We start from the raw sequence: 25,244 nt of genomic DNA, 5'->3' as shown, positions 1-25,244 counted from the left end.
GATATTGTGGGTTCAGTTCTAGACCACAATAAAGCAAATATAGCAATAAAGTGAGTCACACAAAGTTTTTGGTACCCAGTGTAAAGAAGTTATGTTTATACTATACTGTCGATTAAGTGCATGATAGTATTACATCTAAAAAACATAATGTACATACTTTAATTAAAAATTACTATTTGTAAAAAGTGCTAACCATCATCTGAGCCTTTAGTGAGTTGTAATCTTTTTTGCTGGTGGAAGGTCTTGCCTTCAATTTGTAAAAACTGCAATATCTACAAAGCACCACAAAGCACCACACAATAATATGAGGTATGCTTGTATTGTTAACTAAAGTCTATATTTTATTGATATCATGAGTGTTTCTCTGAAGACCTTTTTCTGTTCCTGGATAACTTTCAGGATGCCACATATTTAGTACAGTTTCTTAGACAGTCCTTCTGATGAACTGAATGGTTTTGAGGAGTCAGATATTTTGTAGAATATCTCTGAATTTGGGTTTGTCTGATGTTTTTCTCATGGTTACACTGGGGTTATAGCTTCTTGGGAGAACCAGAGATGAAGTAGCATTCTCATCACGTTGCACTAAGAATCTGCTAACATAACCGATGCTATCTTTTAACACCTGCCCGAGGTAGTGTTTGCTAGTTTTCTAAGCTGTGAAGTTACTCTACTCTTTGGAAGGAAGTCACTAACTTCCATACTCTACTCTTTGGAGGGAAGTCACTAACTAAGTACAGCCCATTTTCAAAATGTGGGGAGTTAAACTGCCTTGAAGGTGACTGTCTACATAAATTATTTAGAATTCTCTACAGATTTGTCTCTTCTCTCTCATTTGCTAATTTATTCAATCATTTTTATCAGTATGGACCCATGGAAATTTATTTTATACAGTAGCCCCTCTTGTTGATGGGGGATATATTCCAAGACCCCCAGTGGATACCTGAAACTGTGGATAGTAAGTACTAAACCTATATATAGTTTTCCCTATAAATGCATATCTATGATAAAGTTTAATTTATAAATTAGACAGTGAGAGATTAATAAAATAGAACAATTAGAACTATATTGTAATTAAAGTTATGTGAACATGGTCACTTGTTTCAAAAACCTTGCTGAAATCTTACAGGCTCAGCGCATTTTGGCACAATATGTTGCCATCAACTGGAATACATTTTGTGTCTTCCATTCACAAATTTAATACCTTTTACATGTTAACTAGCACTTATCACACACCATGGTTTTAACTTTTGCAGTTTGAGGTGAGTCAGCAAAATTTGCACAATTTTTGTCCCTTCTTCATAATTTCACAGGTAGATTTGTTCCTATCATAGATCCTAGCAACCTCAGCATACAATTTTTCTTTCCTTATTGTCAAGAACTTTCACCTTTTCACTTAAAGGAAGCACTTTACAGCTTCTCTTTGGCATATCCAAATTATCGGCATCACTACTCTTGTGCTTTGGCTCCTAATTATTAAGTAAAATAAGGGTTACTTGAACACAAGCATTGCAATATTGTGACAGTTGATAAAATTGAGACAGCTACTAAGTGATTAATGGGCAGGGAGCATCTACAGCATGGATATACTGGATGAAGGGAGAATTCACATCCCAGGTGGGACAGAGGGGAACAGCTTGAGATTTCATCAGGCTACTCAATTTAAAACTTATGAATTATTTATTTCTGGTATTTCCCATTTAATATTTTTGGACTGCAGTTGACTATAACTGAAAGCACAGAAAGTGACACTGCCGATAAGGAGTTGGAGTCAGGGGCACTACCACACTTTGAATTTTAATCCAATACTAATTTTTTTTGTTCAAATTATTCCAGCTTTGGCTACTGGGGGCTCTTTCAGGTCAGCTTCTGTCTCTAACCAAAAAAAAAAAAAAAAAAAAAAATCTGAAATGTGTAGTAAAAAATACATAAAATTTACCAACCTAACCACTTTTATGGATAGTTTAATAGTACTAACTATATTTATTGTTGTGCAAAAAGACTTCTAGAACTTTTTCCTCTTGCAAAACTAAAACTCCATGTTAATAATTCCCCATTTTCTCCTTCCTTGCAACCACCATTGCATTTTCTGTTTCAGTGAGTCTGACTACTCTAGGTACTCCATATATAAGGAATCATACAGCATTTGTCTTTTTAGGATGGGTGTATTTTACTTAGTATAGTGTCCTCAAGGTTTATCCTTCTTTTTAAAGACTGAATAATATTAAATTGTATGTGTATACATTTTCTTTATCCATGAACATTTGGTTTGCTCCACCTCTTAGCTGTTGTGAATAACGTTGTAATACACTTGTGTGTGCAAATATCTATTCAAAACTCTGCTTTCAATTCTTTGGGGTATATACCCAGAAGTGGGATTGCTGGATCATATGGTAATTCTATTTTTAATTTTTTGAGGAACCTCCATCCTGTTTTCCACAGTGACTGCAGCATTTTACATTCCTACCAGCAGTGCACAAGGGTTCCAATTTCTCTTCATCCTTGTCAATACTTGTTATTTTGTTTTGTTTCTTCCAACTTTGTGGGTTTGGATTTGAATACAGTTATTGTAGCAGTCAGAGATGCACCATTCAGATCTCCCTATGGGAGAATCCGATGCAAGAAGCATAATTGGTTGACAGCCTCCAGCCACTACACTTTCATATCTCTTGAGGTATTTGTGCTGAGACCATGCCCACCTGGGCTGCTCCAAGCCACTAGCTAAGCAATGCAGGGGTAAAAAGACAGGTCATTTCTACCCAACTCTAGACGCTTTCTCAAAGAAATTCTTGCCTGGGGATTCTTGACTGGCCTAATCAAGGTTTCCTCAGAGTTGCACTGCAGTCTAGGCTGTTTCTAATCAATCTTCCTTACTTTCCTTACAGGTACCAGACCTAAATTGTAGTCTGAAGGCTCCCTCTCTATCTATGCTTGCTCTCTCACCCCTTTATCCCTCATGTATATTTCCCCCAATAAATTCTTGCATGTCTAATTTTGTTTTGGCATCTGCTTCTTTGACACACAGGATTTTGGGAAGTAAAATTAGATGTTTTGTCCACTGCCTTAATAAAGAAGTCATTATTAAGTTTTTGTGTTCTTTAACAATTATGAATTTCAAGTTTCATTAGACTATGGGAGAATGAATTACTTCTAACACATTTATTAACTGAGAGAAGCATGTTTATTGTCTTGACTTACTGAAACAAAATGTTGCATCAAATTACTCAAGAAAATCCAGGTAGCAGAAACATATAACATTGTCCATTCCTTCAAGAGGTCTCAAATAAATTTTAAAAGACCACAGAATGATACACACATACTATGTCATTTAAATCACTTCTACCTTCTATACTTAAGAATTCAAGTATAGAAATAAACTCTGTTGTGCTGAGGTAACACTGTAACCTTCCCCGAACATAACTACATAGGTGTTTAAGGTTAAGTGTGAATATTACTGTGAGGTCTCAAACCATTTGATGAATCATCCCATTTCATATTGAGACGACAAGTGGCATATTATAGATGAATCTGAAGGAAATTTCTTCAGTGTGTGTGTGTGAACAGGTACATTCCAGGAAAAGGCTGACTGAACCACATTGATAGCTGAATGTTAGAAGTCAGCTGTTGTGGGTAATACAGAAACATACACAGTCTTCATGTTCAAAGTCTTCATAGGGATTTCTTCCGTAATTTCTAGAATGGAAAGAGGTTTAAAAAATAAATTTTCTACTTATTCTGGATAAATATTTTTAAAATGTTAACTGCCTGGGTAGCAATGAATTTGGTCTCGCCTTAAGAGAGGCCTGACCTTTGTCCTAGTTTCTGAGGAACCACTAAATCCATGAAATTTCCTGAGTGACTGTAGTGTCTTTTGTTATTTACGGTGGGCTCTTGATCACACCTAATAGTTTATGCTAAGAGATGACTCCGTGTAGAGGACCACACCAGAAAGACCAATCATATAATTCAGGGTAGAAGTAAGATCAACCACGGGGGCAATGAATCAATATTGCCTTTGTAATGAAACCTCAGTACAAACTCTGAATACCAAATCTTGGGTGAGCTTCTTTGGTTAGTATGCATCAGAACGAGGAAAAAGTAACACTGTCCATTAACTCCTTGGGGAGAGGACAACTGAAGCTCTTTGTTTGGACCTGCATATCTATTCCTTTGCCTGGTTTTAGGTTTTAGCTTTTTGCTATAATAAATATAGTCGTGAATGCAATAGCTTCCAGTGAGTTCTATGAAACCTGCTAGCAAATTATCAAACTTGAGAGTGGTTTTGGGAAACCCTCTAAATTTGCAGTTGGTGCCACAAGTGATAGTGGCCTTGTGTGGACCCTGCCCTCTGAGTTTGTAGTTGGACCCTAACTTCTTACAGCTGATCAAACTTATGGAAGACTGTGCCCTCAACCTAACTAACTCTGAGTATTGCCCAAGATGTCCCCATCCTTTCCCTTCTGTACTACCAAACAGATATTTTGTATGTCTACAGAAAAGGCCTAGAACAAAGCCAAGCCAACAGCCCAGATTTGTGAGTTGTAATTATTAACTCCTATAACAGGAAGAACAGCCATTTCTATGTCTGGGGAAGTAAGAGTAGAACATCTTGTGATGCCAGAAAAAAAGAACTTTTCAAAGACTAAAGGGCTCATGTCAAAGAGTACAGGAGCCAATATGGGCATAGATAATAATGCAAATGCAATTGATTAACACTGAATAAAAAATCAAAAGGAAAAGGGAAAGTAAAAAACATTTTTAAAAGTTCTTTTGCTTACTGTGGGGCATATTGCTTCTAGCCAGATCTGAATTCAAAGAAAAGAATCAGCTTTCTCTAAAAATGGCTCTTGTCCTATCAAGAATCCTGAATGTAAAAATACTCTCAAGGCTGCCTTCTTAATAGATATCTATAAGATCTGGAGATGATATTTAGAATCTAGTAGAACAAGCAAGATGGTATCAGTGAGTTTTTCAAACTATAAGCATTATGTGATCATCTAATTTACCAAATTATTAATATTTATGAAAGATAATTTTCCGAGGAAAAATACAGTGAAAATGAGGCTAGAGATACCAGCTTGTGTGTCAAGTTCCCTCCTAGCCTGGAGGTGTGCTTGAAGACAGCAGCCCAAGTTCTCAGTATGGGACCCTAGCACCTAGTTCCAGGAGGAATAGAGCAAAAATACTGTTTGTTCTAACCTGTCTGTGAACTATCTGAAGGGCTTATCTAAGGTCTCTGTTTTGCCTAACTTGGAACTCATTCAGGGCAGAAAAGTGGTAGGCATTACTTAAAAACATTGTAAGGTAGACAAAAAGCCCACAGCTATTGGGCAAAGGATTGTGACTGAAACATACACAGACTGCTTAAGGCCTGGGAGGAAAAGGAGGAGAGAATTTTCTTTGGGCAATAAGGACATTAAAAATCACCCATGTATTCTGGGTAGTTTAGAAAGCCACATGTATGCCCAAGCCAGGATGCATATACAGAAAAGACCTGAGAAGACCTAAAACTTTCAATTCTGAAAAGGTAAAAGGCTTTTCTGGCCAAATTTGGTTGCTCTTCGGGCTCAGTGTAAATAGGAAGTGAAGGCTGAGGCAGAGCTATAATATAAATAGTGTGGCTATGCTGAAGGATTGCCCGAGCAAAAAGCAAATCCACAAAGATATCAACAAGTTGAGTATATCAATAAAGAGAAATTATAAACAGGGACCGAAAAGCAATTCTGGAACTGAAAAGTACAATAGCTGAAATAAATTCACTAGAGAGGCTAACAGTATACTCAGCAGGCAAAACAACCAGTGAACTTGAAGATAGGACATCTGAAATCATCCCAGTCAAGTGGACCAACATACAACACATTATGGGAGTTTCAGAAGAAGAAAGAAAAGGGCATAAAGAATATTTGAAGAAATAATAACCAAATCTTGAAAGCAGCAACACAGAAGCGATGTAACAGGGACACGCAACAAGATTAACAACCATTTCTAATCAGAAACCATGGAGGCCAGATGGCACTGGGGTAACGTATTTAAAGTGCTGAAAGAAAAAACTATCAAGACACAATTCTCTTTTTGGCAAACAATTCCTCAAAAATTAAGGAGTAATTAAAACATTCTCAAATAAAGAAAAGCTGAAGGAATTCATTACTACTAAACTTGCCCTCTGAAAATGATAAAGGGAGTCCTTCATGCTATAACTCTTGCTTTTTGTTTTCTACACGATTTAAAAGATAAATACATAACACACAATTAAAAATTTATATTTATGTATAAAAATGTAATTTCTGACAAGAATATAAACAAGGGTAGAGCTGAATAGGAGCAGAGTTTTTGTATGCTATTAAAGTTAGACTGGTATCAATTCAAACTAATTGTTATAAATTAGAATGTCAACTGTAATGTCTATGGTGAACACTAAAAAAAAAAAATCTTAAAAAAATACACAAAAGGAGGAGAATCAAAACAGTATAATACAAAAAATCGACTGAACACAAAAGGTGTCAGTGAACGAAAGAGCAAAAGAAGGTATAAGACTTACAGAAAAGAATCCCTGCAAAATGGCAGAAGTCCTTCCTTATCAGTAATTACATTTTATTATTATTTTTTTAACCAGAGCCTAATTGACACTGGGGAAGGGAAATACCCAACTCTAGCCTATTATAGCCTTCCTTTCTCACCTAAGGAGAAATTAAAAAAGCTGAGAAACACCTGTGAAGGTCACAGCCCAGAGTCATAGGCTCACTAAAGACTGAGACCTAATCATAAAACTATGGTACACTTCCTGCTTCCCTTCCCTCCATACCCTACCAGGACATCTATGGGCTCCTGTATGATAATAGGGGATTGCAGCTGAAAGAATGGCAAAGCTCTGAAACTATTTAAAAAGGAATCTCTAGGGAAACCAAAAGATAAAAGAGGAGACAAAAGACAAAGATACCAGAAGACATTTTAGCCTCTGTCACCTATAGCTACAGTAACAACAAACACAGCCTAACTGCTAGTCAGATAAACATAAGACCTCACATTAAGGCCTATTTACCCCAGTTATATTTTCCCAATACATCATGTCTAGCTATCGACGATAACAACAATAACAAACACGGGGCATTCTAAAAGGCAAAGAACACATAAAGAGACAAAGCAAACATCAGAACCAGATTCAGACTTGGCAGAGATTTTGTAATTAATCAGACTGGGAATTTAAACATGTTAGGACTCTAATGGAAAGAGTGAAAAACATGTAAGAACAGATGGGCAGTATAAGCAGAAAGATAGGAACTCTAAGAAAGACTTAAAAGAAAATTTTAGAAATGAATAGTGGTGTAACAGAAATGAATAATGCCTTATACTAAAAAAATCTATACCTAGTCATATCATATTCAAACTGCAGGAAAATAAAAAATGAGAGGTAACTCTGGAAAAAAATAAGGTCTGGCAGTTTTCCACCAGTGCTAGAAGACACAACATAAATCTGATTCACAAAGTCCAATAATTCCTAGACTGTAAGGCTGTATAGGTAACATAATGGAATGGCAAAAGGTTTTGAATCAGAATGATAAGGATGGCTATTTAAAAAAATCCCACTGGAAGCTGTTTGGAGAAATGATTCCATTGACAACAATATTAAAGCAAACATGTCCGATGTGTAATAGAAATTACAGAACAGAACTTAGAGCGAAGGGCTAAGGTGTCAATAGAGAAGTTGTCAGAGCAGCCATGGAAGCTGCTGTCACAGAAGTGGGTGATGTAAAGGGGAGTATGAGAGACAGAAAACATGTCTTTGCAGACACCAGCCTGTGCCTTGTGCGAGCCATCATCCCGAGTCTCTGTTTTCTGAATTACTTATTAGGTAGGGAATATGTTGACCAATGATCTAGTCCTTCACATTCTCATGCAATTTATTGAGAAAATGCATGCATGTAAGCCTATTTTTTATGATCTGTGAAGGAGGAGGTATAATGTCAGTTATAAGTTTCCTTCAAGCTGTTATTTTACAATACTGTGATCATTTTGATTCCTGGGTAAGAATCAAAGGGTCCGCAAATATGCTAATTTTCCTAGAAGCATGTATTTTTAATAACATATCAATACAACTTTTAGATTATTTCTAAAGCAAAAAGTAACCATAGTTTTAAATATTATTTTTCTAAACATTGTATTAGGGTGAATTTCTGGAGAAAGAGCGAAATAAAAAAGAGATAGTAGTACTACCTCTCACACACAATCTACAATTGGTAAATGTTACCAAATCTACTTGCAACAAAAACAAACAAAACAAAAATTTAATATGTTCTATAATGTCCTCACCATCCATTTGAGTCTCATTCAGAAATAGCTTTAGCTTCCTGCTACGAAGGCCAAACACCTTGGCTGCTTCAGACAGAAGACGTTGGTGGGTAAGTCCGTTCTGCCCAAGTGGGTTTTCAAGGAGGAGAGTGCCCACTGTTCCCATTAAACACTCTATGGAAGACAGAACAAATTGGGTTAAATTCTGAGAGCTCACCCTGTAGCTGTGGGAGCCTGAATGAAGGCAGTAACAGCAGAAGGCTGGGAAAGCCAGCAGTAGGTACAAGAGCTCGAATGAGACAGCTAACTGTACAGTATGCAGAAACAGTCTTAAACATCTCACAGAGGGAAAGAGGAAAAGAAAAACCAACTAGTATGAAAAGACCTGCAGCTTGAGAAGAGATATTCAGTGAACAGTCAGATGAAGAGCATAAAGGATTTAGTAACAAATGAGTACAATGAGGACCCTGAAGAACAAGAAAAAATAAATAATAGTTTTCAAAACATTTTCTAAGAAAAAAAATTAGGCAAAATTAAAAACTAAAATGTTTTGGCATTTAAACAATTCAACTTTATTTAGCTCCAACTTTTACCTATTAACCAATTTATCTCATTTCCTCACCATGTCAGATGGATGAGGATGTTTCTACATATATATGCCAAAAGAAACAAGCTTGTGTATGCACCCTAAAGCAGAGTAGGACTCTACACTCAAATCATCATGTTGAAACCAACCTGAGCAATCTACGTAAGTCAAAGAGGTTGAACATTAAACGAAACCTTAACGCTCAATATCCCACAAACCATCAACTGAGGGTGTTCCCAGCTCGGGGAGGCACGTACCTTGTGGGTTTGCATTTAGGAGCTGTAGATTGATATACTGACAGAGAAGAGTGCTAGGACTGTCAACCAGAGAGGGAGCTGATCCTGTAGTCACAAAAAGTGTTTTTCCACTAAGACTCAGTAAGTCGGTTTGGTTTTGTATTTCTAAAAATGACAAAAACAAGATATTCTTTCAGGGGTAGATAGTTCAGAGCTGAAGCCAATCATTTTTTCCTACTTAATTATTAAACTATCTTATATGTATCTTTACAGTGATGCTTTCCATTTAATTGTTTATCAAAGGACACTGACTTTTTTCAAAATAAAATCGGCTTTGATGACACGTAAATAGTAGAAAATGTTATTGCTGCAAAGTGGCATATTTGTAACTTAAAATATAGGCAAACTGTTTTTTCCCCTTTTAGCATTTTCTCTGTACAGTTGACCCTTGAACAACAGAGGTTTGAAATGTGTGGCTCCACTTAGAGTGGACTTTTTTTCAATACAGTCGACTCTTTTGTATCTGCGTGTTGCATCTGAGGATTGAAAATGGTATTTTGCATTCCCAACCATCCGTAGTTGCTTGAATCTACAGAGGCAAAGGGCTGACTGTAGAGTCAAAAGTTATACCCACATTTTTGACTTGGGGGGTGGAAGAGGAGTCAGTGCCCAAACATCCACACTGTTCAAGGGTCAACTGTACATAATAGCACCTCTTAGAATTTCCTCCTGCATCAGAATCCCAAAGTGAACCATGAAAAGAGCCTTATATGAAAAAAATGATTATAGTCAGAAGACAAGTTATTTGACTCATGAACATATGTGGAAAATAGCAAGACATACAGAACACATGTAGAACTGCACTTATATAAATTAAACATTGCTTAGGGATATAAACATAGGTGAATGACCAGTAGAGACTGTGACTAGGTATGAGGCAGACCTTCAAGGAGCAAGGAACCTGCCCCATCTAGTGGTTAGACGCCCATGTTTAGCCTCGGGCTACATGGTCTCCTTTCTTGACCTATATACCTGTGGCTTCCTGAGAACCTACCAGAGGGGGAAAAAAAAAGATTTTACGGCTCCTGCATGGATGGTTCTGCACAAAATGCTGCACCATCAAAAGTGGATGACTACAAATCTATAGACCCACTATGACTCTGGGCAGCCCTAAAGAACATTGTAGATGGGAATCCTCTTAATGGTCATAACTTCATTCAGGGCAGTTGGTTGTTCATATTGCTCAGGTGAGATAGCCAAAGGAATGGATTTACATTGATCCATGGGCAATGGCTAATGGTTTGAATGATTGGGAATGACCAGTAACTTAGAAAGAATGAATTAGAAAACTGGTGACAAGGAATTCAGGGCAAACGTATGTGGGCAGATTGCTCCAAATAGGTAGACTGTGAATGAGGATCTTAAAAACCAGGTGGACAGTATGACTCATTTTGTGGAAGCCAGCCAGTCTTTCCCCAAACACTTCTGTCCTTGCCCAATGAATTAATGAACAAAGAGGCCACATGGGCTCAGCAACTTGTACTCTGAAGGCTGATTGTGCTAGTTGGTACAGTGTAGTGTATTCCACCTACCAACCACAGGGGCCATTACCAGGCTTTCAATATCACATTATTGCCAGGGGGGGAAGAGGAGGGCAAGCGATGGCAGATTGGTTACTGGGCTACATCCATGATGGAAAAGGCAGTGCTTTGTTCTTACTGGACATTTGTTTTGGGTATGGGTTAGTCTCCGTTGCCTGCAGTGCTCTGTCAAACCCATCATCCATGGACTATGGAATGTCTTATTTACCAATATCTCACATAGCATTGCTTCTGACCAAGGAACTCATTTTTTCAGCACATGAGGTGTGATAAGGTGCATGTGTTCAGGGAATTCACTGGCCATACCATGTTTCCACCATGAAGCAGCTGGCCTAGAAAAAACTTTTAAAGACTCAGTTTTAGGACCACCTGGGTGGCAACAGTTTGCTGGGCTGGGATAATGTCTTTCAAGATAGCCTTCATGCTTAAAACCAGGGATAGGCAGACTATGGCCCCAGCTGGTTGCCTGTTTATGTAAACAACATTTTAATAAAACACAGCCTTACCTATTATTATTTTTTTACATTTTAAAAAACATGTTTTCATGTCTGCTTTTGCATTTTAATGGCAGTTGTGGCTCCCAGTCTAAAATATTTACCATATTCCCTTTGAGAAAGTGTTTTGACCCCTTCTCTAAATCAGATACCCAAATATGGTGCATGATAGATGAAAGTTTGACGTGATCAGTTATAGAATTGAGACTGTAATAGTTATGACTTCTTTCTTATTTAGATAATATATTTGTGTCTATACTAACCAATTCTTATTTTTTCCACTTTCCTATTATATAGCATAAAACACATTAACAGAAATTAACTTTATGTCAGTAAAGTTAAAGGACAGTAAAGGGGCAATGTGACTCAAACTAGAAATCAACATCATTCAAAGACAGGTAAGGTGACTTTTTATACAGTTTTGGGTAACAAGGTAAGCATGTTTTCAGCTGTACAAGGGATAGCTGAATGTGCGCTTTTTAATTTATGATGGTCCTATTTGGAAGTTAGATATGGTTTACAGAGCCAAGTATAGATGTCATAATCATAAGGGGTGAACTATGGTGATTTTACTGTTAACTTAGCTAAAACAGTTTCCTAGAACTTTCTGACTGTCCTGGTATGGGTTAGGGCTGAACACAGAGAAAGGTACATAGGATCTGGAAGGTAGTTTAGTTGTAGCCACTACATGTGAAAGTCACTGTGGGGCCTAGGCACCACTCAAGCTTTCACAGGGCCAGACGGGACAGCAAGCAGCTGTCCTCTGGTGCTCTTCCAACTTCTGAGCCAGGCACATGAACATCTCTCTTGCAAAGCTTCTTCTGCAGGTCCCGACCACAGGTGTTAGATGTGGCTAGACAGATATGCATTCCAGTCTGTCCTTGCTGCCCCCTACTTCTCATCCTATAGTGACTTCAGGTGGCCACCCAAGTGTTCCACTGAGTTACTGATTATAGCTCCTCTTGGTGAATCCTGGCCAGAGATTTTTCTCAGACCCTCCAACTAACTACCCTCTTCCAGACCTTTACTTCCCCTTCCCGTTTCTCCTACACCACTTTTGCTTCCCTTCTTAACAGATATGACAGCACATGGTTTTCCATGGTGGTTCTATCAATTTATAATCCAGCAGTAAATTAAAGTTCCTATTACATAATACCCCTGACAACATTTAATACTGTAAAATTTTTCTAGTTTTTGCCGATCTGGTGGCAAGTAATAGTGCCTCGCTGAGGTTTTTACTATTGAGGTTCAGCAGGTGTTCCTTTGTTTATTGACGACTTAGATTTTTTCTATTTAAAAGTTTCTGAAAATGAACACTCAGATTCATAAAATGAGTGTATTAGTTTCCTATAGCTGCTGTAAGAATCATAAACTAGGGGGCTTAAAACAATAGAAATTTATTGTCTTACAGTTTCGGAGGCAAGAAGTCCTAAATCAAGGTGTTAGGGCCATGCTCCCTCTGAGACCTATAGGGCAATCCTTCTTTTCTTCTTCCTAGTTTCTGGAGGTTTTTAGTAACCTTTGGTGTTTCTTTGCCTGCAGCCGCATAATTCCCATATCTGCCTGTCATCACATGGTCTTCCTGTGCTTCTCTGTGTCTTCGCATGGCTGTCTTCTTAGAAGGACACCAGTCATACTGGGTAGAGCCTGCCTTACCTCACTTCAGCTAATTACACCTGCAATGACCCTATTTCCAAAGAAGGTCACATTCAGTGGTACCAGGGGTGAGGACTGCAACGTACCCCCCCCGCCTTTTTTTGGTGGGGTGTGTGTCATACTTTAAGCATGACAGTGAGAGAGAATATACTTACATTTTTTCAAAATTTTATTTAGGCTTAATTTATTGAGAATCTGAATTTAGTAAGAAGCACGCACTATGTTTAATAAAGTTAACCTCACTCTGAAGCTCAGAATCCATCACATGGCTAACAGGTGAGAGGGCAGGATTGGAGCTTTCATCTCCTAGTAAGTCCAGTGTTCTTTCAGCCACATCATACAGTAAGGAGGCACACAGAGACACTACATGCAGGCACTACTGAAGAGTCTGGCCCTGACTTACAGTCAATAGGAAGGCAAAAGCTATGTAGCATAACTGATATCAAGTTAACATCTTTACCAGTCTACCTTGTATCAAAGGACATGGATATCTTTTAACTTTCCACATACCTGTTTCACCGTGGAAAACAGCCAGTTCTGTATTTTTCACACCAAAAATGCTAGTAACAACACTCTTCAGCTTTAAAAGGTCCAACCTATTATCACCTTTTGGATTTTCTAGAAGTAATACTCCACCTAAAAAGCCACAAATATAAGTAAAACTTAGGAAAAAAGTTAAATTTGAATGAAAAGTGAAAGGAAACAGGGTGTTCAAACTTAACTTTCTAAGTATTTACTATATGTGCTCTTAGTATGTGCTTTGGCAATCCTAAGTAGATTTGTTCCAGGGATGGATAGATTTGTTCTAGGAATGGAACTGCCATCAGGCAATCTTTTTCTAGATGGAAACTTTTGTCTTCATGACCCTCATTTTTCGTTTTGTGCCATTTATAAATCCCTAGGGCTCAGAGTGGTCAAAAATACTATTTAATTGAAAGATAATATCTTCAAGTAATCCTCAATATTGATTTATCCTATAACCTTAGATCTAACTACAGATATTTACTTTATTGACTTATTTAAACATTTTATTTTGAGGTAACTAAAGAATCACATGCAGTTATAATAACAGAGATACCCTGGGCCCTTTACCCAGTTTACCCCAATTAACATCTTGTAAAATTGTAGTACAATATCACAACCAGGGTACCAATACAGTTAAAACACAGAACAGTTCGATCACAAGAATCTCGTGTTGTCCTTTAAAATCTACATCTAATTCCATCCTGCCCCTACTCCCTACTTAACCACTAGCAAACAACATATTCTCTATTTCTATAATTTTATCATTTCAAGAATGTTACATAAATGGGAATCATACAGCATGCACCCATTTGTGATGTACTTTTTCCACTCTAAAGATTTATCCAGGTTGTTATGTTAATCCCTGGTTTGTTACTTCTTATTGCTGAGTCATGTTCCATGGTGTGAATGAACCATAGTTTTTTCAACCAGCATCTGTGAAGACCATCTGGTTGTTTCTAGTTTTTGGCTATTATGAATGCAGCTATTATGAACATTAGGTAGAGTTTTTTTGGTGAACATAAACTTTCATCGCTCTGTACTAAATACCCAGGAGTGCAACTGCTGGATCACTGTGAAACATGTTTATTTTTTAAAGAAACTGTTAAGCTGTCCCATTTTACATTTCTAACAGCAATATATGAGATCTAGTTTCTCTACATTCTTACCAGCATTTGGTATTGTTACTATTTTTTATTTTAGCCATTTTGATAGGTGTGTAGTGATATCTCATCGTAATTAATGTGTATCTCCCTAATGAGAGATATTGTTGCATATTTTCATGTGCTTATATGTCACCTGTTTATTCTCCTTGGTAAATGTCTATTCATGTCTTTTCTCATTTTCTAACTGGATTTTTTTAACTGTTGAGTTTCTAGAGTTCTTTATATATTCTGGATACTTTCTTTGTTGGATATGTGATTTGCAAAGATCTTCCTGTCTGTATCTTGTTTTTTCATCCTTTACAAAGTATCATTTGTAAAGTGGGATTTTTAATTTTGGTAAAGTTCAGTTTATGAATTTTTTCTTTTATGTATTGGGCTTTTGGTGTCAAGGTTTAAAAACTCTTCGATTAGTCCTAAATCCTGAAGATTTTCTCTTATTCTTTCTAAATGTTTTATAGTTTAATATTTTGCATTTAAGTCTGTGATCCATTTTGAGTTAATTTTTGTATAAGGTATAAGACTTAGGTCAAAGACTTTTTTTTTTTTGCTTATGGATATCTAATTGCTCTAGCACCATATAATGAAAAGACTCCTCAGGTGAACTGCTTTTGCTTCTTTCTTAAAAAGCATTTGGTCACATTTTGTGGGTCTATTTCTGTGTTATCCGCGACACTGATCTATGTGTCTATACTACACTCACGCCACACAGTCTTCATATGTCTTAAAATTGGGTAGAGTGTCTCCCACTATATTCTTATTTTTCAAAATTGTTTGAGCTATTTTATTTCATTTCTCTTTCTAGGTAAATTTTAAAATAATTTTGTCTATATTTACAAAAAATACTGCTGCGATTTGACAGGAATTGAGTTAAACCTGTATTATTAATTTGAGAACTGACATATTTACTGTATTGAATCTTTTAACATGGAGTATTTCTCCATTTATTTAGATCTTTGATTTTTTTATCAGTATTTTATAGTTTTTGGCATTAAAGTCCTGTTATATGTTTTCTTAGATTTATACCTATGTGTCTTTTATTTGAGCTACTGTTAATGGTATTGCATTTAAGATTTCATTTCCCATGTGCTCATTGCTAGTATACAAAAATTAAATTTATATTTGTATGTTTATTTTATAAAATGTTAATTGGATAAAAGTTTTTTCTTTTTATAAGCAATATGATTTTATTCAATTACTTTGGAAACAACACCCCCCCCAATTAATGTTTAAACAAAAGGCTTACAAAACTGGCCAAAAAAACATTCAAATAATAAATTTAAAGATCATTTGTAGTTTTCTCCTCGTAATATGAGTGCTTTCAGCCAGATGATAAATTACAAACCATATAAAATCATGTTAAGATTAATCTGTAGTTGCATTTGTAACTTCCTAGGAAAATAATCTTGTCGGGAGCTCTTCTTCCCAGTTGTTCAGTCAGCTGGCCCAAAAAGTGGCAGTACTGGAGTCAGGAGATGGGGGAATCTAGGCCTAATTTGTCTTGTCACTGCTCATTCTGCTGGCCCTGGAACTGAAGCTGACATAGAACTCTGGCCTTGCTGACATCACTGATGTACATCTACTGACGCCCCCCGCCCCTGCCAAATGACTCACTGCCTCCACTATGACCATGCTGTGTGGCTCTAGGTGTGCTGTGTAATTTCCAGGTTTTGTAAGTAATAAACATGTATCTTTTCAAAGTTTCCTGATGGTTATGGCTGAAAAGTGTCTTGCAATCATATTAAGAAACAAAAGGGCTGGTCCACTAACAACACCGGTTATTGACAGACTGAGACCAGTACAAAACAGTCTTCTCATGTTGGTTTTTATATATAATGTGCAGGGGGTTTAGCTCTACTTTGTGGAAGGAATAGGGAAAAGTACGTCTATTCCATCTTCCTAGAAGCGTAAGTCCAATAATTTACTCTTGTGGATACACTCTGATGACAAAATGTTATCCGAATTTATCAATTTTGTTATAATAGTCTTAAAGATAGTGATAGGTTTAACTAAAAAATTAAATACAAATCATGGAATTCATATACTCTTACCTTGCTCAATGCCATCTGTACAGATGTTAATATTGACATATGCACAAGCAGGGCCAGGCTTGGATGATCCTCTGGTGAGTGTAATTTCCAGGTCAGACCCCTTTAACTGAGCACATGGGAATGTGTGATTGAGTAATTGCAGTATCTGACCACAGTGTCACCAGCTAACACAGCAACTACTTCTTCTAAGAACAAGAGCTCTCTATATAATTTTGAGAGCATATTCAATCTCATCACTGAAACAGTCAAGAGCTATAACTTTTTCTCATTTTTTTTCTTTTTACCTTGTACTTTTAAAAATGTGCAAAACAGAAAATGAAACCATCTTGTAAATTGCCCTACTGAAAAGACAGTCACTTTCAGCTCCTGCTGTCTATCTTTTTTGTCTCATATAAAGCAGGAACAAGATAAGGAGCAAAGGACTGAATAAATAACTGACATAGAATTTCTTCCTCTGTTATAAATGACTAACTCCTGGCCATGTCTTGGTATCAGACTTCCATAGTTACATCTAAAGTGTACCAAGAAAAATGAAATTTTAATTTTATGTATACTTACTACCGTAAAAGTTAACTGGTTTTCAAGTCAACTGCTGTTTACTTACACCATAATTCCCAGAAAACACAATATTGACTTTTCTAGTTTTAGATACAACAGGCCCGTACAGTCATCTCACCTCCTGGCAATTCTTATGTACTTCCTGGCTACTTTCCCCAAGAGAACTGCCCTGAGAACAGCCTTACCTTCCCTCCTTCTCTTCTATTCTGGACATTATCTCTCTGACCCTACTGACTACTGTCCAGAGCAACACTCAGGACTGAGTAGTATACCAACTGCAACTGAGGGGATAGAATATCAAAATGTGACTATACGAACTTAATATAAAATCTAATACTAAATTTCTTAATAGTTCAAGAGAACTCAGAACTCACCTGCGTTTTTTCTTGAATAAGGACTTTATCTGATGTAGGAACTGGATATGGTTTCAAGGGAGCCTTTATGGTGGCAAATATGAACTCCCTGTGGCTTTCAATAATGGTATTCAGATACTTTCCTTCAGACCTTGCTGTGTAATAAACTGTTATTTCATCAGTTGGAATGAGATTGCACTGAAAGCACATATAGAAAATTTAAAAAAGGAAGTACTTTGTTAATTAAAATGTAAGGTGCTGTTGAACAAGGGCTGACAATCCCATGCGGAATCATTATGGAAAGGTACAGTCTCTTGCCCAGTCTTCCTCTGAAACAAAGGAGTGACACAGCAAGGACCCACTCACAAAGCTCTGAACTGAGACTGAGCTCACAAACAGCCTGTTTTTCTGCTAGAAATGGCCTCCTTAAACACCTGGCCTAAGGAGGAGGGCTGGTGGGAGCCCTCTTTGGGGTAGGAACTCCCTGGCTCTCTCACCTGGTGGGGGCAAGGAATGGGCTCTGTGCGCCTGCTCTGGCTCCCAGATCCTGAATAAGGAAGAACCACCCACTCTGTCCAGATCCAACGATCTCTCCCCTGAACTAGAAGCCCTTCCACACTGACTTGGCTGTGTATCTACCCTTTAGATACCCACTGTCATCTCTGATGACCTATTGCACCAGTTAGGACGGCTATTGATCTAGAAAATGATTTTGTGGAAGCCCCAATGAACTAAAAAGGAAGACAAGGGGTACAGATTGGCTGAAAGCTCCTAGTCAGTGAAACACAAGAGCCACATCCAGCTTAGTAGTGAACATCAGGGAGGGGAAGAGGCTCAACTTTCCCTGAGTACAATCTGACTAGACTATAGATTGGTGACTAATTATCATTAATCGATTACCATGGTTTATATTACCTACTTCTCTCATCCTCCCCAACAACCCAAACAAAAAACAAACAAAACTCCAAAACAATAGCTTATTCTTAACCTGACAAACCTTTTTGCGAAGTTTCTGGATACGATTGATGACTTCCCGAGCCATTCCTTCATCCACCATTGACTGGTCAGGGGTGATGTCTAAGAGAACCAAAGCCTGTAGGGATGAACAGAGCATACCATGACAATCAAATAAGGAAAAATGGTTCTTTCGAACTCAGCAAAATGCTATTTAAAACTAAAGTCTGAAAAGTATAATATGCAGTGTTATTTATTTACAAAACTGAGCAGAAAACATAGTTAATCTAGTTTCTCTTTAGTTTGGGTCCATGTTTGTAACCAGTGTTTCCTTCATCTCGGAGAGAAGTACAGCTTTCCCTTTTTCTTCTGCAGGGTGCTGCTCACAGATCCCCTGAGAATGGCTTTTGTTAATCTTTCATGTAACTGCTTTTTGTCTATCTAATAAATAATGTCAACTATTCTAATAAGATTATTAGTCATGAAGCCCTTACAACAGCACAACTTTTCACAGTAGATCTACCACAAACAATTGGATCGAAGGCCTCAAAGCAGCCATCTGTTATTTTCTTAAACCATGACCCCTTTTTATCCTTTGGTTTATTGATGTGATTCAACAAAATTTCTACAATGGACTATAGTACTTTTTATATGATTTAATTTAAATTGCTATCTTCTTGTCAACTTTGTCTACTTTTCTATTTCTATCTCATCTGTTTTAAAGATTGTTGATGATATGCTAATAATGACAGTATCACTTCTAAGAGAGGAGAATATACTTGTAAATTAGGCACCATCCCCCCTTTGAAGAAATTCAATTGGAGAAGTTAAATTTCATGAAGGTACAGAAGGTAGAACTGGAAATGGATGATGAATCAGGGCAGGGCCACCACGGCTCACAATACATAAACCATGTCAAAAAACTCAGAAGCATCGCCAGATGATACTTCCTTAAGTGTAGACCACTTTTTTAGGCCCTCCCTTATACTGGCTATAATCAGGAGGGACTGCACCCTCTTAATGCTTACAAACCTCCTCCCTGTACCTACTTCCTTCTTTTCTTCCTCCCTCCCTTCCTTCCTTCCCTCCTTCCTATCTTCCTTACCTTTGGCTCCTTGCCAGTCTGCACATATACAGTTCTGTCAACATTTAGTGTAAGCCCCTGTGCAAAGGCCTGAAGAGGTAGGCCTCTTCATATGAGGTACTTCCCCACTTCCCCTTGTATATGGCATGTCAGGCACAGAGGGAGCCCCCCACTCCCACACTGGGGGTCTTACATGTCTGCCCGGAGAAGTTTAGTCAAGAGTAAAAAGAGATGCACTGACCCATCACAATAAACCATGCTGATCCCAGAATTCAAAACTGTCTGTATATCCTCCTCAAGGAGCGTTCCCTAACCATCTCCACCTCTACCACAGACTTCAGATAGGAGCTCTTCTCTGTACTTATTTCTATCAGATAACTATCAGGCAGAATAATAATTGGCTTACGTTCCTGTCTCCATGACTGACTTATTCCTTGAAAGGTGGGATTACATCTTATTCATTTTCATATGACCCAAAACTTAGGACAATTACTTGCATGTAGAAGTCACAAAATGTCTATTTATACATGGTTCAAGAAATGCATATGGTACTCGCTTCGGCAGCACATATACTAAAATCGGAACAATACAGAGAAGATTAGCATGGCCCAAGCAAGGATGATACACAAATTTGCAAAGCGTTCCATACTTTTGGTCACAGGGATGGGGAGCACAGCAGAGGGAATGCAGTCAGCATTAATATGATGGCTAGGTGGAGTGCCAGAGGAGGGAGGGAGCAATTGGGGAGATTGTTTTATGAACTATATAGACGTCTAACCAATGTACTGTATACTTGAAACTAATTTAAATAAATTTTTTAAAAAAGAAATGCATATGTAAAGAGCATGTAATAGAGGAGTTTAATAAGCTAATCTCAAATGAATAACTGGTTTATTTTACCCTGAGACAAGCTGTCAACATTGTTGGAAAAGGCATAGGTAAATACTTTCTCCCCTATGTTCTTATCTCTTGGTAAAGAAATGTTCTAGGCAACAGAAAAATACCTGAGCATCCGAGTGTGCTTCAAATTGTGCCGTCCCACCTGTTGCCTGGTCAAAGGTGTACATGAGGCGAATGTCTTCTTCATGCAATTCATGGCCTCCCACAACAATGGTCCCTATTGGAGAAGCATCTGCTGTTACTCAATCAGACCCTCCTCAAGCCACCCTGCTACAAGTATTAAGTGACAGTGGCTTCAGGATATCATGTTCTTCTGACTCATGTCATTGTTGCCACCAAGGATGTTACAAACCTTTAGATTGAACCATGTTGCCTTGAGGCCAGTTAAATCACCACTAATGTTTACTGTTGTATAAACTCCCAGGTCCAAAGACACATGCCAGGAGGCCACAAACCCCTGCCATAAATACAGAGCACCATGATGCCTGTAGAGTCAAAGAGAACTTAGGCCTACTACTTACTAACTGTAGGGCCCTGGTGTTCTGCTATCTGCTGAGCAGGGTGCAGTGAGGTGGGTGAAATGAGATGAACAGTGTGAAGTTCTATGTCGTGCCTGTCTACAGCAGGGTGTACAAACACCTGGGAATGGCAATTCTCATCTTTAGGAAGCCTGCTGAGATCACCTACACTGATGTTCTTGGTCTTTGAGCATCAGGCTGCCTTTCTCACTTCATGTTATTGTGTTCTGAAAACTATTCTGCTTTACATCAGTGCAGAACAGTCTATTCAGAAACCACTGTTTAAAAACAGCAGTTTTTTGGTTCCAATAAGGTTTAATTCAGGAATTTTTGATATTTTGGCTATTTGGTGATACGATTTAGATTTACAACTTGAAGGTTGGTCAAAGATTTGATTAAAGATTTTATTAATTTAATATATCAAGTTAAATTAGTTGTGACTCAACTTTTAGTTGCTAACTTCTTATGTTTTATAAATTTTATCTAACAGTTTGGGGAAAATTAAGGATATTTCCCTTAATTTCCATAACCACTCATCTGATTTGGGTCTTTAAATCTCTCCTCATGTCACCTCTGTGCTTATGATTTTCAACTTCAGAGGGAGCCCTAACAATCAAACACTTTGTACCCTAGGACAGCCGCAGGATGTCAAGTAACCATAATAAGATCAAGCATGATTCTAATCATGGCAGAGCTGAGAACTCTTGGGTCCATGGAAAGGCTCTCTAAAAGAGAAGAGAGAGAGCTGAGACCCCTTTCCTAAACTCCTCATATTATCCTATACATTTCCTTCAGAGCACTTATCAAAACTGTATTTCCATAAACCTTCAGTGTGTGCCAGTATCATGAGGGTAATGACAACGTCTGTCTTATTCAACTCTATGTTCTCAGTGATAGCCAAAAATAAAAGCTTAAAAAAAGAATTTGCTGAATGAACAAATCCAGTCTTGCCCAATTAAGAGACCAAAATATAAATTCCAGATATTTTAAAGAAACTGTAATAAGCTCTGACCCAGTTCTCCATAAAAAAGCTCCAAACCTCAATGCTAAATCCCCTTCTCTAAAAATACATTAAAAAAAAAAAAAAAAAATCTCCAGTCTTCATTCTGCCACCTCCAAAAGTCATCATCTTTTTTCTCACTAGCAACATGTGATAACAGTGATACTCTCTACCACTGGTTGGTAATAAAGCCCTAGAGAGTTCTGCTCTCTCTTCACTAGGGTAGATTTTCTAGACCCACATTAGCTTTTGTAGAATTCAAATTCTGATTCAGTAATTTATATCTAGAAACCTAGCCAAAAGGAATCAATTCCATAAAATATTTACATGTAAAAATATTCACTGAAATATTATTTATAATATTAAAAGAATGCAAACAACAATAAAAGACTGGTTAAAAACATCAGGTATCCAAATGAAGGCAAATTATGCAGTTATTGAAATAGCATTTAAAAATTATTAACACATAGAAATGTTTATAATGTAAATTAAAAATCCAAATAAAAACAAACATATAATGTAAGTGAAAAACATGAAATTTAAAATTACAGCGTGATCTCTAACTAGAACGAAATGAATCAGATTTTAAGAGTGCCCCAGCACCTAACATATTAAACAGCAGAGAGTATCCTCAATCTGTATTAAATGGATGGGTGATGGGTAGGGGTCATTTTAACTGTCTTATTTTTTTCTTAATTATCAAAATCATTCATAATGAACATTTTTGTGATTAGAAAAGCTTTTATTTAAGAAAAGGCTACGACAGTGTAAATGTCTAAGTATGAGCCTAAACATGAGATTCTCATCAGGCTGAGGCCAAGTAGTGTCCCTGTTGGAGAAGATACACACCACTCTTCTGAAACTGCTCCAGCTCCTCACTGCTCAGCTGCTTGATGGATGTCATCACTGCCTTGAAGGCTCCCTTCAGACGCTTCCCCAGGACCATGTGATCTGGTTCTGCCCTTAGGCGAATACCATACTTGTTTTTGTCTGTAGACAGCGTAACTTTTCGAACATTCAATTCCTATGTTGGTGAACAAGATGAAACAAAAATGAGGGAAATGAAAGCATATGTCCACAAAATTGCACACAAATGTTCATAGCAACATTATTCACAATAACCAAAAATGCAATAACTGAAATGTCTATCAACTGTGAATAGATAAAAAATGTGATCCATCCATAGAATAGACTATTATTTAGCAATACAAAGGAATGAAGCATTGATTTCATGCAATAACATGAATGACCCTTAGTGCTAAGTGAAAGTCAGACACGAAAGACCACATATTGTAGGATTCTATTTATATGAAATGTCCAGAGTAGGTACACTCCAGACAGAAAACAGATTCATGGTTGCCAAGGATGGTGGGATCTTGAGGGGAAAATGGTGTATGAAGAATAATGGATACTGAGTTTCTTTATGAGGTGATGAAAATGTTGTAAAATTGTGGGGTTTGGTTGCACAACTCTGTAAATAATACTAAATACCACTGAATCATATCATATGAAAAACCTTTCTTGACCAGATTAGTCAAGACAGTTGAGTAGACCTCAATTCAACTAAAGATGAGGCTGCCTGGTCCCACGTGGGCTGAGTGAGACAGAGACTAAGGCAGCTGCAGATGTTTCTCTTAAAGGGACTGTAACCGGACTTCTGTGGTATCAAATTTGCTTGCCCTGAGCTTCAACGCTGGGGTGGCTGCTGGAGGGGCAAATGGGAGGGACACTTAGGGATAAGGTTTCAGGGAGAGGGCTGGAGGGGTGGCTAACTTCCGGGCATAACTGCTGGCGGTATCCATTGATTCTCGGTTGAGCTCTCCCCTCTCCCAGCATGTGGATGCAGGTGCCACCATAGGTGAGACATCATTTCACCTATGGACAACAAAGGTGGCTCCACCCGGAGGATTCCCTGAAACTCCGCCCCCTCCCAACTTGTGGCCCTATCCAAGCCACATCCAGAGGTGTCCTCGGCATGACCTGTCCCCCTTGCTGAGCAGCTCCAAGCCCCACACTGGTGGGTGGCAGTGAGCCTCGGTTTCTGGCGTGGCCTCTTGAGGCAACTATAAGCACCGCATGGGTAGCAGCCATCAGTGGATTTCTTGCTGACTCTTAGCAGGTGGCCCTGGAGGGGAACAGGCTAGGGTGAAACTTGGCCAGCAGGGGAACCCCTCTCAGGACCATGCCACTAGGCCCCACAAAGCTACGCTACTAAGACTGGGAGATTTAGGAGCTTTACATAGTACATAGAAACAGACACAAAAAGGCAGCTAAAATGGGGAGACAAAGAAGCATGTCTCACTTGAAAGAACAGAACAGAGCCCCAGAAAAAGATCTAAACAAAGTAGAATCAAGCAATCTAAGAGACGCAGAGCTCAAAACACTGGTTATAAAGATGTTCAATAAACTTAGGGGAAAAGTAGATGAACTCAGTGAGAACTCTGATAAAAAAACCATAAAAATGGAGATGGAAATTATAATAGGGAACTAATCAGAACTGAAGAATGCCGTATATGAGATGAAGAGCACATTAGAGGGAATCAACAGAGTGGATGAAGAGGAGGATTGAATCACCGATAAAGAGGATGGGGTAGCGGAGGACGCCCAACAAGAACAGCAACAAGAAAAAATAACCCAAAAAATGAAGATAATTTAAGAAGACTGTGGGACAACATTAAGTGTAACAACATTCGAATCACAGGGGTACCAGAAGGAGAAGAAAGAGAGAAAGAGGTTGAAACCTGTTTGAAGAAATTAAGATGGAAAACTTCCCTAACTTGAAGTAAGTAACATATGACCCTAGGAAGCTCAGAGAGTCCCAAAAAAGATGAATCCAAACAGGCCCACACCAAGACACATCATCATTAAAATGCCAAAGGTTAAATACAGAGAGAATCTTAAAAGCAACAAGAGAAAAGCAGTTAATTACCTGCAAGGGAGCACCCATAAGACTGGTGGCTGATTTCTCAAAAGAAACTGCAGGACAGAAGGGCTGGGCACAAAATATTCAAAGTGATGAAAAGCTAGGACCTACAACCAAGAATCCTTTATCCAGCAAAGCTATCATTCAGTTGAAGGACAAATACTAGACTGTTAGCCAAATCAATTTATACTCGGAGTCTGAAATTATGCTGGAATGATAAATTAAGTGAAAATGGCAGCATTCAAGTGAAAACCACAAAACCCACCAATAAAGTCCCCCTTCTTCTGTTGCTTGATATTACAAAACTACCGTATCAAAAATTTTCATAAAATTCAAGCCAGGGTAAATGTCAAAAAATCATT

General features: G+C 37.9%; 1 protein-coding gene and 1 non-coding gene across 5 annotated transcripts in view; one reads left to right on the top strand and one right to left on the bottom strand.

The window, feature by feature from the left end:
- Window positions 1–3,159: 3,159 nt before the first annotated feature.
- IARS (isoleucyl-tRNA synthetase) overlaps window positions 3,160–25,244 on the bottom strand; it is a 94,026-nt gene continuing 71,941 nt past the window's right edge. For 3 of the 4 annotated variants that reach the window (XM_011378966.2, XM_023522559.1, XM_011378967.2), the window contains 9 exons: window positions 22,809–22,983; window positions 20,546–20,658; window positions 18,501–18,596; window positions 17,525–17,701; window positions 16,593–16,698; window positions 13,367–13,492; window positions 9,127–9,270; window positions 8,305–8,457; window positions 3,160–3,690 (listed from right to left, as the gene is read on the bottom strand). In XM_011378966.2, the coding sequence (XP_011377268.1) occupies window positions 3,608–3,690; window positions 8,305–8,457; window positions 9,127–9,270; window positions 13,367–13,492; window positions 16,593–16,698; window positions 17,525–17,701; window positions 18,501–18,596; window positions 20,546–20,658; window positions 22,809–22,983 (1,173 nt within the window). In that variant the 3' untranslated portion in view covers window positions 3,160–3,607. The remainder of the gene's footprint in view (window positions 3,691–8,304; window positions 8,458–9,126; window positions 9,271–13,366; window positions 13,493–16,592; window positions 16,699–17,524; window positions 17,702–18,500; window positions 18,597–20,545; window positions 20,659–22,808; window positions 22,984–25,244) is intronic. The other variant, XM_023522560.1, reaches the window with a different exon arrangement.
- LOC111731127 lies at window positions 20,090–20,194 on the top strand. Its single transcript, XR_002776963.1, has one exon. It is a non-coding gene; the product is annotated as a U6 spliceosomal RNA (small nuclear RNA).

Source organism: Pteropus vampyrus, unplaced genomic scaffold (genome assembly GCF_000151845.1).
Source record: "Pteropus vampyrus isolate Shadow unplaced genomic scaffold, Pvam_2.0 Scaffold349, whole genome shotgun sequence".
NCBI lineage: Eukaryota > Metazoa > Chordata > Mammalia > Chiroptera > Pteropodidae > Pteropus > Pteropus vampyrus.
Note: the sequence above shows the minus strand (reverse complement) of the source record. Positions and strands in the feature narration are given on the sequence as shown.